Here is a 19,820-nt window from a genome sequence, read left to right as displayed (position 1 = left end):
ACAATTTTCATATAAGAAAGAATCTCCCAACTAAACCATGATCATAAAAATGAAAGGTTTGGTGTAGCTTTCACATAAAAATAAGTTATGAAAGTCATCTGATTACATGTTCAGACTAACTTTAGTCCATCAATGCATTTGGGCTACAAAAAAAAAAAAAGCAGTGATACATTTCTTGTCCTTATTCTGTGTCTCACTTGTACTTGAAGCAGCACGTGCCCCCGATGCAGCTTCCTGTTGTTTTAAGACAGAGTTGTTTCTGAACAAGGAGAGGCCTTGGGATATGGACAGAATAACAGTAAAACATTCGATAGTACAGGGACGAAGTACAGGTGGCTAAAAATATACTCTCCAGTGCAAGTAGTGTGTCTCTAAATTTCAATTTAAAGGCTGCATCACTGCTGAGTGACTGCTAGACCTATTTCTCAATATCTATTATATTCTTTCTTTCTTTTTTTGGCTAACACAGGCAAAGAACCCTTCAGGAGTCCAGGTATAATGAAATGAAAGTAACGCCTCATTATACTCGTACACAGAGCTCATACTGTCAAAAATTGTCCACAGGGGAAAAGACTGAATATATTTCCATGCTATTAAAATAAGATCCAGATGATTTGTTTTATTTAAGAATGTGTGATCTTGATTCATATTGACTTTGTAACATTTTCAAAGAATAATCCCCTAAATCAAAGAGGAGAAGAAAGGCTCCAAAATTCAAAGCTGCGATCACTTACAGTTGCAGGGTAATGGTGTTATTGCGACAGACTGCAATAATTTCATCAGCCTGTGACATAGTGGTGCCTCGTCAGCAGTTTGACTCTGTAATTTAGTATTTTCTTTATGCAGTCCTGTGTATTTTTGTCTGTATATGGCCCCAATGTGCAATGACTCATGTGTTGACTAACAGCTGCCATTTCCTTAGTAAGTATCTGTGCAGCCACATCTTGTGTAAATATGACATGAGTTGAGACGAGACCTTGGTGACACATGCGGCATTTATGAAGACTCTGATGTTGTTACTGAATAAGATGAGAATGACTGAAGTCTGAGAGTCGGACGTATTCATCTGAACATCAGCCTGAACATTGAAAACTGATGCTATAAACTTCCTGTGTTTAGCTGCTGCTGCTGCTGCTGCTGCTGCTGCCAGAAGCACTCACTCCACTCAGACAGTAATGTATTAGAAAGAGAAGAAAAGAAGAGAAATATCTTGTGCACAAGCTCTGTATTTTTCCTTGAAAAAGTTTCTATGTTGTTTTGAGAGTGAATATACTCATAATTTATGTGGGATTTGTTTTGTATGCCTGAAGTGCAGAAATGAATGAACACTGTGGAGCTATTTTTTGTGTCGTGTTTACAATTCACCAGAAGCATACTTTTTTTATGATTATGTCACAGGCATAAAGTCATGTGTGTGTTTTTTTTCTTTCCAAGCAATAGCCTCATCAAACTTTTTAGTTATGGCAGCCGCTTACGATTAAAGAAGGTAAAGTTTAGACTGCGTTAGATTAAAAAATAACTATACAGACTTTCATGGTCCCCAGAGGTTGAATCACTCACTTCACTGACTTTTCAACTAAGTTTGACATTTGTGTTTTTGAATGAGGCGTCTTGTTTGTCTTGTCAGATGGCCGTTCCTGTCGACCTCAGGATGGATTGCAATAACTTTAACGACGCCTTTGTGGCATTGCTTTAACCCCAGCATCATCAACCTTGCATCCATGGTTGGGCAATATGATACTGTATTGTCACAGATTCACACAAGTTATGTAATTATTGGCAAAAAACAGACATTTCTCATCAAAACTGCCATAAACTGTGGTTGGATTTTATAAAGTTACAGTAAGATGAATTGTGAAGTTTGGTTTGGATAAGGTTTTATCCACATCTCCCAGTCCTGACTGCATCTGAGTGATGCTGTAATACGCTAATGGACGTCTACATTGAGCATCTTTTCTCTCTTTAGAAAAATGAATGAACCGGCTCCCTTTTTCTTTGTCCCTCTCTTTCCACTATAGATGACATTTTGATAAATCAAATGTGGGTCATACTTTATTCACACAGAATTTGTAATGTGCCTTTTGTCCTGTGACGCAGCTGTTGTGAAGCTGGAGCACAGCGCAGCAACAGGAGCGAGTAAACCGCACACCTCGATTGGCAGTGACATGCTGATGAACACTGACAGGCTTAATAGCTTTTTCTTTTGTTTGTGGTCAAAAGGACTCTGTTGTATGTTTGTGTGTGTGTGTGTGTGTGTGTGTGTGTGTGTGTGTGTGTGTGTGTGTGTGTGTGTGTGTGTGTGTGTGTGTGTGTGTGTGTGTGTGTGTGTGTGTGTGTGTGTGTGTGTGTGTGTGTAAAAGGAGGAAAACTGGAGTATCGATTGTGTCCAGGTGAATCATGTTCGCCGTGTCTGTTTATGTTTATATCGGCATATGTTCACCGATGGGGGGCACTGCTGTTTGTCCTCGCTGCTCGTCCCAGGCCGTATCTCACACACACACACACACACCTGCCAGCTGTAACATTTCCATTTCACACTGTCCTCCAGCTTCAGTTACCTGCAGCTGCGGCAGATTAGTGCAACCTTGAGAAACAACTCTGTTTGACTCGGGGAAAAAAATATTTTACATTTCAAAGTCTTGTTCCAATTCATCTCGACCCGTCATTTCGTTACAGTCCCCCCCCACCCCACCCCGCCTTCTCGATTTGTAAAAGAAACTTCAGGTTGACAAAGAAGAATAATACAAATTGAAAGGGAAGGGAGCTTTGAATTATAGAGCAGATGAAAGTAAATTGTTTGCAGAACTACAATCAATAATGAATGCCACCTTTTGAAGTGCTAAAAAGTGAGCCAGAACATGATAGGCCCCGCTCGGTTCAATTATTCAACACTTGTACGCACGTTACAATGGCTGAAAGGAAATGACAGATCATTTGCTTTTCTAAGTAACCCATGATACATCGATCACCACTGTCTGGTGAAGGAAAGAGTGGATTACACAGGCAGTGGGGTTCATGTCTTCAGGGCAAAACTTTCTATTCATCTTCAAAGAATAAAAACTTCTCTCCATAAATAACCATAAATAATAACCTTGCAGTCTTTCTCCCCGAGTCACGTCAGGGCTGTAAAGTCGAACGTGGAGTTATTTATCTGGGGAACCTGGCAGGACGACTCCTTCGTGGAGGGAAAACATCCAGCCAGAGAGATCACTGGAATTCAAAGTGAAGTCAAATCCAAATTCACCTCATTATTGCACATTGAAGCTCTGCTAACAAATGAAGCCTCTCTTTCCACTGCAGGTTGAATTCATCACCACTGACTCCAAGGGGCTGTAGGGAGAAAGTATCAGTGAGATAGAGATGGAGATAAAAAAAAAAAGGAAGGAGGATAAAATAATCCAGGGAGAAAGAAAGATTAATAGCAGGTGACAAACAGTGCCCTCTCTTTATTTGCTCGCTGATAAGACGACACGTACAGTACGGCCTTTGTCGTTATTCATTGGTTCTGAATTTAATAAGATAGTGTTTGGTGGCCTTTCATGCTGAGCTGCAGGTGTGCTTGTGTACAGTGTGTGTGTGTTGTACTCATTCACATTTATCTGTCAGTTTCTATAGTCCTGTTGGGGCACTCGCATCATTAGCTGCGACCCCTACAGGTTTCCTCTGTGTGTGTGTGCGTGTGTGTGTGTGTGCATGTGGTAAAGCTACTGACTGTACAGTACAGTATACCCTTATTATCATTGCATTATCTCTCCCTGCGGACTCATATCCAGCCTGGTGGTTGTGCGTCTGCTCTCCCTAATGATTTTCTTGTTGCTCCATATGTATGTAGCCTACGTCACATACTGTATGAACTGACATGTAAAACACAGCTGTATTTACAGTGTGTGTGTGTGTGTGTGTGTGTGTGTGTGTGTGTGTGTGTGTGTGTGTGTGTGACCATTAAAGTAGAAATTGCAAATGGCTGTGGCTCAGTGTTGCCTGTTCTTTGTGTGGGACTGATTGCTCTGAGAACAACACACTGTTTAGGGGGAAACTCTTTGAATTATTCACCAGCTCTAATTGGCTGGCTGAATGGGGGCTGTACTGGGTTTCTTTGCACTGTTATGCACAACTAGGGATCCCTGGGCAGCGTAGGAATGAACCTAATGTTTAATGATGTTACACTGCGTATGGAGCAACAACAACGTGTCCTACCTATACTCTGTTACTGTATGTGCTCTTTGAGGAAATACAAAAGAGAGGGACTGGATTTGGAGGCTTTTTTCTTGTTGATGTGTAAAAGCCTTATATAACCTTTTTAAGGGTTTTCTAACGCCACACATCCATGAGATTATGGTACGGAGTGAAGAGATTGGAGCGATCCCCATGTTTGTGACCTCAGTTGACATGGACGTATGTTGCAGAGTTGGTTGTGTGAGGGTTAAATATATTATGCATTTATTCTATACTATAACATTATATTCAATACATTTGTCTGTAACTCACACAACAGGGATGTTGTTGTTACAAATCTGTTTCAAATCTGTTTTTATTAGGTCAAGGAAAATCAATTCAAATTCAAATCAAATCAAATCAATCAAAATTGTTTAAAGTTTTAGTTGTAAAATTATATTCAAATATATTCACATGTATAAAAACATGTGATATGATGGTACAGGAAATGACCCTGGACTTTTAACATGTCCAAGGTGAAAAAGTGAAAGACAGTAAAAAAAAAACAACAACTAATAAATACGATATTAAACATTAACAAAAAAATGTACGAGCTAAATAGTAAATTAGAGTGAAAAGATAAGTCTGAGTAAAGCACAACTGAGATGAGTAAATCCAGGCTTTTCTATCTTTATTCTCTTTTTCAGATTCAGTTTCTCAACATTATCCTATCCCCCTGTCCCCTATCCCTTTTTCACTCATTTACTCCAAAAATAGAAAAGAACAGTGTGTAAACACGGGTTGTAACCCTTTGTGCAAGACAGGCAATATAAGGGGTTGTTGCCAGGTCCTATAGTGGATCAGTAATGTGGGAGTCTCATCTTGTTCTCTCTAACGTACCGATCAGATCACAAAGCCACTAATTACATGTAAACTCTTGTTTCCATGACATTAGTTACATTTTTTTTTAGCTAGGTGTAGTTTCTTGATGTTTTATAGATGCCACAGACAATAAGTGATGAGTAATGGAGTCTATGAAGTACCTTGTATTGTATAAGGCAGTGTCTGGCATTATTTGAACATGTTTTTATGTCATTCGGTCTTTTGATTCCCGGTTTCTTTCTCCCAAAACTAAATGACAAAAACCTTTCAGAGGAAGGAGAAATTAATGGTAGTATGATGTCATACAGGTGCAAACGATTTTATCTGAACTTGGTTGTTAGGGAAACACCGAAAAATATGATGAAACACTACTGAAATAAGCCATTCATGAGGTTTTCTACAAAGACCATGGGAACTGACGGTGGATGGTGGTGACACACTGATAAATATGAACCTTTTGAATCACTTTGTAAAACTTGAATTGTGTTCACATTTGTAACCATCTTTTCTCTAAATGAAGATTCAAAAGACAAACTGTGAAGCAGGTAAATTAAATGTCACACTCCCCTCAGGTTGTGTCTGAGGTCAGCGGCGCTGCTGAGCCCCTGCAGCATTGAGCTTTTCTCATTAAAACAAAACTGAGAGACTCCAACCAACAGCCAGCTTGTCTTGTCTGAACGAAAGCAGAGAATAACTTTTTAATTTAGTGGTGCTGGTGGGTGAACGAATGATGGTGTGTGCGTCTTCATCCATTTAGTCACTTGTCCTTGGGGACATTGATAAGAGCTGAAGAGAAGTGGTTGAGTGTTGCCACTGAAATGTGTTGAAAGCTTCGGCGATTTAGTCGTCTGACATATTTGCAGACAGCACAGTGGAATTTATATATCTATATGTATTTTAGCATTTTCTTTGATGGGCTGGAAGATAGGTGGTATTTTCTGAACAATTTACAACACAAATTTTGCCATTTGTCACATCAAAGTAAACTGCATTCTTAATGGTGCTATTATGTTATTTTATGAGGCAAAAAACCGCAGACAGGGCATGTACTTTATTGTATCACTGGCCACAGTATGAATGCAGCTTGTGTAATTAGCTTGGAGCTTCAAGCAAGAAAAGCTTTTTTGTCTTTAATTGTTTAATTACCCAATGCTTTAATCTTGAACATTGTCAGTTTTAATTTAGCAGCCTCCTATATACTGCTGTGCACTGTAGAGGACAAGGTGTATGCTCCACCATGCAGCGAAGGCTCTGCCAGAAATTCGTTTATTATTAGTAGAAAAGAAACAAAACTCAGCCATACAGACAGACCCTCTAAACAAACCAGCAGAAGCTCATTAACTCACACAATTGGAAGACATTTCTTCCATTGGAGAAATAAATCAAAAATACACCACCAGCTTATGAGCCGTTCAGTATTCATAATCGCATATGCAGGCAGTGAACTGTCATATCTGCTGTAAATGACGACACCTGAGTCACACTGAACAATAACACAGTATACCGTGCACAAGCAACGTAACTATTTGCTAGATGCTGGACTATGTATCATATGAAGATCCTTTACATTATAGTTGACATTAGTTCTGTCATTAAAAAACAAAACAAATTCATGTATAGGTGTTGATTGGAAGACAGTAAAAGTACACCTCTCCCTAGGTGTGTGCAAAGTAATAAGAGACGCGAGGTGGAAAGGATGATTGATTGACATTGTGTTTGTGTATTTGAGCTGCTATCTACTTTCATTACACTGCTTTTGAGGTGTGACATACTTTAGTGAACAAAGGCAGTTTGACACTCTCTTAGCGTCTGTCACGGCACATACCCATCAGCACCCATCCACCGTCTGTCACTGACACACACACACACACCCTCACACACACCCTCGCCTGCTCAGTGTGAGACACGGTGGCGGAGAACAGGTGCTTTAGGCCACTGAGGGGAAAAAAAGAACAATTTGTCAGTATTTAGTGGTGCAACTATGAACGCATGTAGACTATCAGTGTGACAAATACGTAGAAGAGGCTGAGTCAACACATATGGGCAGCAGAGGGGGAACAAAGGACAAAAACACATAATGCAACGTATTGATCTCATTGATTTCTGTTACCGACATGTGGCTCCCCTGTTGTTGCTGTTTCCCTGCAGACTGGTGGGGACTTTCTGTATGGTCCTTCAGAAGGTGGCTGAAGAGGGACACCTAGAGCTGACCGACACTCTCATCGACGATAACAACACATCAATAAAGGTATATGGCGGCTTACACTTCCCTCAGAGTGGAGTGTCATCTATATCTACACTGTTGCCCGTAAAGGTGGAATAAAATATATTTTTTTACCTCTTCTCCTGAAATGATTGTGACAATGTGATTTATTCTTGATAGATAAAGTATATGTCTTCTCAAAACTGGTAACTGGTGCTCAGTATGTAATCATTACACCTGGTCAAAGGTAATAACTGATGTGTATAAATAGGAATAAAAAGAGAAATGTGCCTGAAACAAAATTATTCCAACTTTATGGGCAACAGTGTATATATATAAATATACTCTCTAGATCACTTGCTGAATGATATGTACATTGTTATTTCCAAGAAAATGTGTATAAACACCATCAAACAGGGAATAAAAAAATCACTATTTTGAACAACGGAATAAAAACTTCAACTGAGCTTAGAGCTTCAGTAGCTGTTTGAACATGGCATAAATATCCTTTATTTAAATGAAGAGTTTTACAGTGTATTTCAGTTTATTGCTCCATTTTATACACACTGTTACTGAGTGAAAAAGCTCTTATATACCCACAGTATGCTACCTGTCCAGTGGCAAACAGCAGACAACGTAGAGGAGCGTCAAGCAGCAGAAGAGGCTGATTTTTTTTATGGGCTGTTGAATCAGAGCCAATAGGGAACAGCTATAAATTAAGGCTATGTCCCTATATATTTACTGGATGTGCAAACTGGCAGCCGTTTGCATATATTTTCTCCCTTACTGCTTCATAAATTGATGATTTTCATCATTCGGAGCCCATTAGCTTCCACACACTGGACACTAGTATGTCAATGTTGTGTTTGCAGCTTGTTGTGCTGCCCCAAGTGGCCATAAAAACAATTAGGACTGGTTTAACAGCAACTGTGGGTAGGATACATGTCTCACCTCAATTAATCCATCAGTGTAGACTCATTCTGTAAAGCCAGACTTTTCAAATAACACACACACACACACCAAACATGTCAGGATGAATTTGGTAGAAATATGCATGATGCACAGTTTGAATACTTTGATGGAAGAGGGCAGCAGTAAACACATTTGCATTTACGCTTAAAATATTCACTCAGGTGAAACATCACACAGGTTCAATGGAGAAGCTGGGACGAGCAGAAACAAGATCACTTAAAGAGGTGTTAACAAGAGAACAAAAACAGTTTCCAAAAGTTTCAAGTTTTACATTGTATGCGTGACTTTCCTTACACCAAGAGAATTAAAAGAAAAGAAATCCTATCAGAAGTCTTATTAGCCAGTAAAATGAATTCACAAGCAAACGGGGGAACATAAATTGGAGAAATCAATCTGCAGCAGAGACAGTAGGAGAAGTGACGAGCTTTGTTTGGCTCATAAAAGCACCACTGTGCCCATCAACGAGAGCCTGATGGAAATACAACATCAGCATATCACAGTACTTTCCATTAACATTAATCTAGATCTTAAGTATTGATTGGTAATTGTGTTAAGAACAGCCAAACAAAGAGCAGCTCTACAGTAAAGAGAAGTGTGAGGGGGGGTTTTGCCTCTGAATTTATAATGTAGGAGTGAATATGTAACGTGGAAACGAAGGCAGCACAGTGGGATGTGCGAGGGAGAAGCTCAAACCGTCTGAGGTTTTAAAGCACCCCGGGGTGCAGAGTTGTGTTAGCGGAGCTCGCAGTGCTGATGTGATGTTTCTGAGATGATGACACACAACATGGGAGTGCTTCAGGGCTTGTACACACACACACGACTGATGTGCAAGTCACGAACACACACACACACACACATACACATACACAGAGATGAGCGAATCACAGCACTGTGCAACCCCCCCACGCCCCATAGCAAGAAAGTGGTAAAACTAAACCCGCCATAACCCGAGAGCAACGCCGCTACCCGCAACTCTGCACTGGTGTGGTTGCCATGGTAACAAATCCAGCTCCTCATGGACCAACAGTGATTGCCTTGCGAGGATGTAAGGAAGGAAGGAGCAACACGGGAGGAGGGAGAGAAATGGAGGGGGGAAAGAGAGAGGGGAACGAGAGACTTGTATATATTTTCTCCTCATCCGTCTTTGTCAGCAGAATAAATTGGCCACCTCGTAATAAAACATCAGGTCGTTGTCAGGAGGATAATATTTGTCCGGACACCAGACGCAGCTGCCCAAAGACAAACGCCAAAGGACAAACTATACGGCGGGCATCACCGCAGCGTTTCTGGCTCCACATTTTAGCCAATGGTTACTGTCAATCTAAATTCCTCCAGCAAACACACCAGCAGGCTGAGGGAGGCGATTTATCATCTTGTTAAAGTGTGTTGCCTGAATTGAGAGATTTTTCTAAACACAATTAAATGGTCTAGACACGCCAAGACTGAGCCTTCAGGTGTTGGCTGTGATTTAACTAGATGGTGGTCAGAAAAGTTTGGTTTGGCAGTGGGTGCAGCGTTAAACTATGTTATACTACGTTATACTACAGCATGTGCACTAGGCTAAAAGGCAATGTTTTATGGTATGTACATTTCTAGAGTAGGATGGATAAAACATTACAAGATGTTAAGAAAAAAACACAATAAGTCAAAAGTGACTGTTGAACAAAACTGGATTTGAAGAGGCAATTCACAGGAAGTAATTATGATGTGCTTTGTCAAGTCTAAGCTCCTCGGGCTTTATTAAATCAATGTGAAATGATCTTGACAGCTGAAGGAGCATAAATTATGACAGCACTCTCATCTTAACAAACAAACAAATTACATTAGTGTCAAGCAACATTAATTGGGTTTTGATTTTGGCATCGTAGGAGTTTCTAAATTAGACGTGTCACAGTTAGTTTCACTTTGGCGCAGGGCAGCAGCTGATGGCAGAAATAAACAGATCTGCTCAACAGGTGGAGGTGGAAGATTTCACGACCTTCCTCGGAAGGGATTTGAAGTTATGTAACTGCGCTGTGACATCTATGCAAGTGAAAGTTTGTTGTGTACCGAAGATGAATTTAATCAACTTCCCTCCTCGTCATTTTCAGACCAGTGTTACCATAGAGATAAGATACCAGGCGATGGATGGCACAGTGGGCGTGTGGAGCGACGGGGAGTTCCTGGATGTTCCTGACGACCGTGACGGGATGTTTGCCTTCGAAACTGACAGCCTGCTCTCCGGACAAAGCCACGGGTCCGGGACGTCCCCCGGGCGGTCCTTACAGGGATCCATACCCACCTTCAGAAAGTGAGTCAAATATGCAAATCATCCCTATGGTAACATGATGACAATACATTAAAGTGAGTCTGGCTGTGAATTGCTGTTTGTATTTGAATATTAATTTGATCTCCACAATAGAAAACCAGATTTTTTGTTTTAATTATGTACTTCAGTTTAAGTGCTGAGAGACACGTGGGTGAGAAAATAACCTGAATGGGTGGAGGTTGACTGATGGGTGCAGCATTGCTGATGTAACATCTTCCCTTATTATGGAGGAAAATGCACAGTAATCATGACAACAGGAAAGACCCACCAATAAACTTAAACCTGCCAGACTATAATGTAATGCCCAGAAAAGTGAGCAGATATGACTGTCTGTTCACAGAGCGTAATGTTAACATTTAGTCATGGTCAATATTTGTGCAGTTCAGACTTCAGCTCTTTATAAAACAGCAGCCAAGCATTAGATGTGAAATTTACTTTTGATGATTAATATTTGTTTTCATTATTATCTCAGAAGACAGATTTTAATTTGGCACATCAGAGTTTACTTGAGTGTAGATAAGTGAACTTGTAGATGTTTGACTCAGGCTCCAATAAACATTGTCACTGTCACATAGTTCAGAGGCAGAGACTGATACTGTAGGAACCTTTCCTAAAAACTTGGTTTAAGAAGAAAAATATAATGTGTGTCAGATGTCATGGATACTGTGTGGATGGAAACTTTACTTTTTATTTGAACGTTGTCAACTTTTGATTTTAAAAAAAAGGGAGAAAAAAAGAGGGAAAAAACAAGTTAAAGTGGCATGGTGTACTGTGTATATTGCAAATGGCTGTTAATAAAAACAGACATTTGCTTCAGGCTGTGCAAGGTTATATAGATAAAGTATGAAATACTGTATGAGTGTCGACCCTGAAGGCTGCTCTCTTCCTCTCTGCTGTCTTCCTCTGTGGTACTTGGCTTGTTATGGTTTCTCTGAATACTCTGTGAAATAATCTGCGCGGTGTATCGATCTCCACTGAGACCATCCGCACCGGCACAGAGCCCTAAATCCATCATTAGACCTCATATTGAATGGGAAAGTGAGGAATTGTGTATAAGTGTGTGACTCGATGCTTTTGTGTGTGTGTATGTATTTAGGTTTGTTGACACCGAAAGAAAGTTGTGCTGTTATACAGAATAAAATTAAAACAGTGTTCAGGGTCTTCCGTTAAGAGACTCCGAGCAGCCTGAGGAAAACAAGAAAAGTTGACTAATCTAACTTTTGGAGCGTCCCGTGGGCGTTACATAAGAGATACGGTGTTTGGATTTGGATGACAGGGAAATACTGTACAAGAAGTTCAACAAAAGTGGGATGAAAGCAATCATGCAGCTAATACATAAACTCAGCTACAGTACGGGCCTGACAGATTATTAATTATGCCACATTTCAAGTATACACAAATTAACATTTTGTCTCGCCTTCCTTCAGGTGAATAAGCCTCTGTCCTTGTGGCATAATGAGGGCACCTGTCATCCAGCTGCTGTGATAGAACAGAGCCGTCAGTCAGACTTTGTGAGGGCTGCTGTGGGGCTTTTGTCTGCAGGGGTGAGGGGGAGAAAAAGCGAACAAGTTGCTGAGAAAATGCCAATATCTTCCAACCTAGCCTTCAAATCCAACTCTAATCTACCTCACTCCAGAGTAGGCAGCGCAGACCGATGGGATTGTAGAGAGATTTTTTTTAATAGCCTTACCTCTTCTCCTCCAAACCTTTTTTTTTTTATATATCTTGAATTACCAGCTGCTCAGTTTATTTCTGGCTGAGGGGTTCCCAGAATTAAACTTTCTAAAGATGTCTCATTGTGTCCTGAATTCTGCCAGTTTTCTGCCCGTGTTAATTGTCCATCTTGAGGTAATGAAGCGTGGATATACAGAGCATGATAACTGGGAATTACTTTGGTATCCCTGGGGGGAAAGATGAGGAGGAGGAGGAGAATTTCACTACTTTAGCCTGGAGGTAAATTCTCCGCAGCCATCTGTCTGCTTCTACCTGATTCTGGTGTGTGGTTCTGTACCTCTTCTTTAATGTGAACAGAATATTTCACAGCAGTGTCACCTTCACAATAAGTTTCTTTTTTTGAAGGAGTGGAAGTCTTTCTGTGGCTTTAAACTTACAGCTTTGTGAAAATTGGAGTTGTGCTGAATTTTAAAACACTCCAGATGCAGACATGCAAACTCCTTTTTGACTTTACACAAGAGTTCAAGTCTGCTTGGTTTGGTACACGGAGCTCTGCCCACCGCTGTCTATTTCTGTTGCATCGCCTGCAACTTAAAGGTCACGTCTGCGCTTTTTCGGGAGAGTTTGTCCTCATGGGCAGTTTTTCAGTGGGCATCGAGTTTCATTACATCTGTATAATATAACTGCAATAGAGAGTAGCCAGCTTGTTGGAGCATGTTGGTTTCTCCTCATCGTCTGAATTTAGTGAAATTGCAGTTGAACTTGACCAATTGCCACTGCTCCCACCTCTCTTCAATCTCCCTCCATGTTGCATCCAAACCTGCAGGATGATTTATGGTGGAACCCATGGAGCATTTTTGTGCTGTCTGCAGCGCCACAATGAGTCGGCTTTGCAGTGGGTTTTTGTTATTCCTAATAAATAAATAAATCACCTCCTGAGTGGTGTTACTGCCAGTGAGGCAGATCTTCTGAATAGTGCATGCAGTGGAGCACATGTGCCAGGAATGAAAAGAATGGATTTAAGGCTGCGGTTGTCATTTGATCTGCGGACATCAAATGCTGAAAGATGGAATAATGAGATGAAATGGGGTTCGACTGTCGGGAGTTTGATCCTATTTTCACACTGGCTCAAGGGCTACAAAGACGGGATTTACTCTGCTGAAACAATGCATAAATTAATCGCCATTGCTCCACTGAAACATAAAGCTGCAAATAGTCATTGTGTTTATTCAAACCATCTAAATATGCATGAATCATTTGCAAAACATCAAATTGCTCAAAGGATACAGCAAAGCCTCTGTGGAGAGAATAATTTACTCAAACAAGTGCTGATGTATTTATTCAGATTTTTTTTATTTTTTTTGCCAAGGTGTGTGATTCATGTGTCCGTCAGTGTAAACTGTTTTCAAAGACAGTTCTGGCATCACATGTGGATGATGCAGGTGTCGCTTAGTCTTTTATCTCAGTGTCTGCTCACTGCAGCATTGACTCCCCAGGGGGAAGAGACCATAACAACAGATATGTCACCTGATAGAGAGACCAGTACATTCATATACAGTGTGGCTATAGCTCTTATGCCTTTTTGAAAAGTCCTCCACTTATGCTGTCCAATTAGATTTTATTCTCAGGGCCAGTGCAGCTATAGGATTTTCTTGTTCAACCTGGCAACTTTTACAGTAAGACCCTATAGTGACCGGAGCTGCCACCAGTCAGATTTTTTTTATTGTTTTGCCTTTTTATAGTCCTTGTGCATTTATGATATTCAGTTATTGTATCAGTTATCAGTTATCAGTTATTGTAAAAGACTATCTTGTGTGCACAGGTTATTTTAATTTTTCAGGCGTGTCCTATAAGAGTTGCCATAAAGAAGGAGCTGGAGTGGCACGGTGGTCTACAGCGGTCGGGTTTACAGCGTAAAGGTTTTGGGTTTGAGTCTTGACTTCTTGTTCTCGCCTGATAGACTAGTGCCCTTTCCAGGATTTACACCCCACCCTATGTCAGCTGGGATTGACTTGAGCCTACCTGCATTGATAAACAGTATTAATGATGGATGGATGGATGTTGCTGCTGCTTACAGTGTTCATGGTGTTCATGTCCCATTTGTTATTTTATTACCAAATATGCTCAGTTAGGCGATTACTCTATAATAACCCCAGGGACCAATGTCTGTCTGTGACTGACTGATTGTGTATCAGCAGATTTTTTGGACCAAACTCAGTCAGCTTTTTTTGTCAGTTAATCAATCATCGATTTTTATGGGTCAGACTTAAAAATAAGAGACCCTCCAAAATCTTTAGTTTTTTATGTTAGTAATTTTAAAACCCCTGTGATAGTGTTTAGGACCTTCAACAGATTTCTATTTTTATAACTGGAAAATATGATTTTCTTTCCAATCATAAACCTAAAATAAGATGCAGGTGTTGCCTTGGTGTTCAGCTATTATTGATGTCAAATATGAATCAGTGGTCTCCTGATGCAGGTTGTAACACACAGTTATTGTGCACCGTGGCAGGCTTTCAGCTTTCAAAGACTACTGTAAGTCCTTGTCAGCAAATGAAAAATCTAAAGATCAGTGAATCGCGACATTACAGACACACTGCAGTCACCGATAAGGCTTCACAGTCCCTTTCTGTTTGAAGCTCTGAGATAAGTGCCATGAAAAGTTTATGCAAAGTTAAATTTTTTATGTATTCAATCATAAAAAAATGTGAGTTGTCATTTTCAATCCCTCATACTTGGATTTAAATTATCCAGAGGCTGTAGTTTTTTCTCTTCATCTGTTTTCCTGCTTGTTTTCTTCTGCTGAGACAGACGCTGGATTAAAGAAGTCGTCTTTCGAGTCTGACATTTATTGTTTCTTGTTGTGTAGACGTGGTTTCTCGAGGGACTGCTCTGTTTTCCGGCTTTGCTGTGACTTGCAGTCTCAGTTTGTGTGATATGATGATGTGTGAGTGTGAACACTTTGAGTTTGGATCACACTCTGCTGGGTTTTTTCCCCCTGTATTCTCCAAAGCCCTGATGACAACATGAAAACAAGCCTCTTGGGGCGAATCCTAATTTCTGGAAACACCTGTCTGCTTGTCCCAGATAGGAATCCTAGGATTTTTGTGAAGATGTTTTCTTCATTAGAGATGATTATTTATAAGAGTGCATAAAGTGAAATGTCCTTGGAATATGTGGTTCCCTCAGACGTCATCAGGGTTGTCGAGAAAACAGGAACATTTTGTCTTGGAAAACTTTTGAAGCAGTCTGAGTCATAGCTTATCGTCCAGAGACTCTTTTTTTGTTCTAACCCAGTTGATGCAATAACAGAGTAAAAAATGCAAGAGTTCTATTTTGGAGTCGATATTAAAATTTTAAAAGTGATGCATGTTCATGGAGACACTGGTTGTTGTGTAATATACGTTCTCATACTCTTTCCTTCCTTTTTGTTTTCTTTATAGTCTCTGTTTTTTCTTTCCTCATCTGTGTGTTATTCCGACTTTATGGCCTAAACCGTAGCCAAAGACACATTATAAAATATTGCAGAAGTATATTTAGTCTAAATATAAACACATCCACAAAATCACAAATAAACACAAAATATGGCCCGAGGACTTTTTTTTTAGAAATGTTTTTGTTGCCGTATGTAGGCCATAAAGGCTCAGAGCTCTTTTTTTTTTTTTAAGTGTGAAGGCATTAATCTTGCATAAGCTTCTAACTATGTGACACTAATGAGGGTAAACTTATAAGCAAACACTCAAAGCATCACAGGCAGAGAATATCAATTACTAATTCACTGAGAACAAATGAAGCGGCTACACACACACACACACAAAAAAAAAACCAAAAACACTTGAGAAGAGGTGTCAGTATCACCACGGAGATAAATAATATTGATATTCTGTTTGATCTGCTGTTGTCGAGTAAAAGCGGAGGTCTCACTTCGGTCAGAGTGGAAAGTTGGAGCGGTATTACTGGGTGCCCTGAGCAGACGAAGAAGCCTGCCAAGGAGAGAAATCAAGTATTGTGAGAGAGACAGAGAGAAAGAGACAGCGAGAGAGTGAGAGAAAGAAAGAGAGAGAGAGGGCTGCTGGGTGTTCAATAAGGTCTCAGATCAGAGAGTTCTTGGTTTAGTGAGAGTTTTCATCTTATCAGGTGGATCTGATCTCTGTCTGGCTCCAGTCCAGAGGATCCTGGAAGCACCGAGATACAGTATGTGCATCATCAAACCCATGTGTGTGAGTGAGCCAGAACAGGTGTGTGTGTGTGTGTGTGTGTGTGTGTGTGTGTGTGTGTGTGTGTGTGTGTGTGTGTGTGTGTGTCTGTGTCTGTGTGTAGTCTACCTCACTGAGCTCCATTCAACTCAGCCCCCAGAGCAGAACATACAGTACAGCCTATGTCAATGAATTATTGATTGCTGACGGGCAATTTTTTTTTTTTAATCTCCCCCTCTATTCATTTATTTTCTTCTGAATGGGAGTTCTGTGCCGTGGTTGAATGAGTCCAGGAAGAAAATACACAAAGAAACTAAAGGAAAAATAAGAAAATAAAGAAAGAAAATCACTACTTTTTTTACAATATATTCTGTACTCCATATTTAGAAAGAGACAGTGAGACTGGTGTGTCTCCAGCTCTTCCATCACTCAGCGAGCTTGCTGCTCGAGTCATGTGACATGGTCATACCTGCTCCTCAGCTATTCTCATCCCCCATATCAAGTCTAGCTTGGTTGACTGTGACAGGACAGTGACCTGTGATACTGTGATGCTGCACATCCACCATTTCTCTACTCACACACGTGCACATTTTCATGTTTGACCACCCAGCTGCTGTCTGAGCTCATCCCACTGCTTGACATGCACATTAAATATGAATTCATAACTGTGAGGAACATGTTTCACGCACAGTTTGATTTGAGCCCCCCCTGCTTTACCGCAGAGCTGGAAACCAAGCTGCCAGGTACCGGCGAATAACCTTGGGAATAATTGTGCTTCGTTTAGATCATTCATCTTTTCTGCAATTTACACGTGTAACGAGGCAATTTATTCATGCTTTCATGTATTATTGATCGGCCCCCCACGTCCCGCCCAGACATACTATACGGTTAATTTTCTCCTTTGAGCAAATGTGCATATGTTCTGTGGTTTTCTGTTATGCAATAGCTATGCTCTGCAAATAATAGTCAGCTTGTTATTTCCTCATCTTCAAAGTTATTTTAACTTTATTCAAGATGTTTGTTTATATATTTGCAGCTCTGAGAGTGTCTATGTCTTTATAAATAACAGAAAATAACCGGTCAAATATCCTCTTGAATTCTCAAATCTTCAACATGTTGGCTCTTCTCTCTATTTAATCTTAAAGATTGACATGTTGTGAGTTTTACTGCAAACTTCCTGTGCTCACACTGTGAATTTACATATTTATATTCCTCTAATTGGAAACCACACATGAACTTTCTTTGCCATGTCACTGATATCTATGAAAGTTTCATCATTAAATCAGCTGGGAGGGATGACTTTAAGAAAAAAAAAACTTCACACTTTACTTCATTTTAAATTCAGACATGGCCTCCTACTGGAAGAACATGGCTCTGATCTTTGTCCTTGTGTTCATCCTTAAATCAGATCAGCAAAGGAAAGGAAAAGAGAGTGAAAGGAGTGAATGACAAGTGAGTTAAGTATTTGTTAGCTGAGTTTGTTTCCAGTGACCTTCTTCTCTTTCTTTGGTTCAAAATCACTTCTTGTGTGCAGAGGATTTACTGCTCAGCGATAACAGACCTGCAGTAGATACAGTATCAGTGGCCTGCAACTGTTGATAGCCGGAAATATGTCAGTGATATACTGTATGTTGTCTGTCCTCATCACAATTAACCCTAGTGTGGCCAATCTCTCACAGATACCAAGGCAAAGTAGCATAAAACACAATATTGTTGTTCCACAGGTCCATCAAAACATTCAAGTATATAAAGTGTCTGTGATAGTTTAGACTTCAAATACAGATGTGGCAGAGAAACACTTCTCTGATAAAGACACAAACGAGCTTCTCTGGTCAATGTGGAGCTGCAGATGTTTTGTTGGTTCAGCTTCACACCTCTGATCAGGTCTTTACAGTATGTCAAGTCACACTTCTGCTTAACCTCTCGTCTGGTGTCCTGTGAGCTAGAGTTCAAGACCACCTAACCTAAGACCGAGTCAAGACCAAGACAAGACTTTTAGGGGGTCAGGCCCAAGTCAAGACCAAGACCAAGGGGGTTAGGGTTTGGGTTTCACCAAGACCTTGAAAATGTGGTCCAGAGTACCACAACACTGCTGTGAGCACATCATGACAGTTGAAAAATTAAGCTCCTCATGAAGTTTTGGAATAACACTTCGTTTTAAGGTCAAGATCATAACCACCATTCATTTTGTAGTTAAATTGAAGGTAATTCTCCAAACAATGTGCATTGCAGACCTGTCTAGACTCTCATTTTCTTGGATGGTGGAACATTGAGCCCCACCCACTCCACCCTTCTCCTCTACCTCCTCCTCTCTTTTGTATCTCCAACCGTGTACCTCCACCTCTTTCTCTCCCCCTCCCCTCCCCTCCTCTCCTCTCTTCGCCCACTCATCTGTCCGCCTGTGACCTGCCTGGTTGGTCCGTATATCTGCACCTGACAGTGGAGGAATGTGGAAATATCATTTCAAATATTAAGAAGCAGCAACTGTAGGAGCAGATTGATGTTGATCTGACCTCTCTGTGGAATTGAGTAGGATCAGTGGGGTCTTTCATGTGGTATGTATGAAAAACACATTTAGACATTGTGTGTGTACAGTATGTGTGCATGTTTCTCTTGGTCCTGTGTTGTATGGAGACAAGGAGATGGGCTGGACTGGAACAAATGAATTTTCAATTAGCATAATCAGGGCTGCAACTTAAACTTGTTTCAACGTTGGCTCATAATCTCTCAGTTAAACTATTAATCAAAAAGGAAGATGCCCATTTCAAGTTCTTAAACTTTTAAATTTATATCAAAACTCAGAAAATTTCTGAGATTGTATATTAAATATTTCGGACAGAAATATTTAATATACAATCATAAAAAATTGAAAATTGTGCAAAGCGTCACACTTCAGTAGCTTTTCGGTGCAAATTTTTGCCTCTTTTGCTTGATAAATAACCTGGAGGATTATGTTTATTATTAAAATCGTTGCCTGTGAGCTCTCTATCAATTTAATAATCAGTTGATCTTTTTCATTAAGGAGATGCTGCATTGCCACAAAGTTTTTCATGTGTGCTCTGTCGACTTTATAAACCTGTCCGTCACTTGTAAATGTATCTGTCAAGCTGTGATGGAGGCTGAGGATCCAAAGAGCTTTATCTGTGATGCTGAATGGCCTTGATTTGATTTGACTGGAGAAGCTTTTCACCTCTGATTCCTTTGTCTTTCTTGACTCCGGCTCCAGTTCTCTCGTCCCCCAGGCTTTTACTTTTAAATCATACTTTGCAGTCAGCCGTGAACTTATCGACTTGAGACATTGTTGATGACACAAGTTACATAAAATCATCCAATTCTTCATATTCCCTGATATGAGTTGATGGTTGCCTCTTGAATAACAGGGAGATACTGTAGATCAAAGCAAAAGCCTGGCTCTGATACACTCGACTCT

At 40.3% G+C, this 19,820-nt stretch overlaps 1 protein-coding gene across 5 annotated transcripts in view; it reads left to right on the top strand.

The window, feature by feature from the left end:
* Positions 1-19,820, top strand: part of otofa (otoferlin a) — a 75,613-nt gene that overhangs the window by 25,109 nt on the left and 30,684 nt on the right. For all 5 annotated transcript variants that reach the window (XM_085770248.1, XM_085770249.1, XM_085770246.1 and 2 more), the window contains exons 4-5: positions 7,186-7,285; positions 10,303-10,502. In XM_085770248.1, coding sequence (XP_085626374.1) covers positions 7,186-7,285; positions 10,303-10,502 — 300 coding nt within the window. The remainder of the gene's footprint in view (positions 1-7,185; positions 7,286-10,302; positions 10,503-19,820) is intronic.

This window comes from Trachurus japonicus, chromosome 24 (assembly GCF_045865225.1).
Source record: "Trachurus japonicus isolate A0001 chromosome 24, Traja_1.0".
Classification (NCBI taxonomy): domain Eukaryota; kingdom Metazoa; phylum Chordata; class Actinopteri; order Carangiformes; family Carangidae; genus Trachurus; species Trachurus japonicus.
Note: the sequence above shows the minus strand (reverse complement) of the source record. Positions and strands in the feature narration are given on the sequence as shown.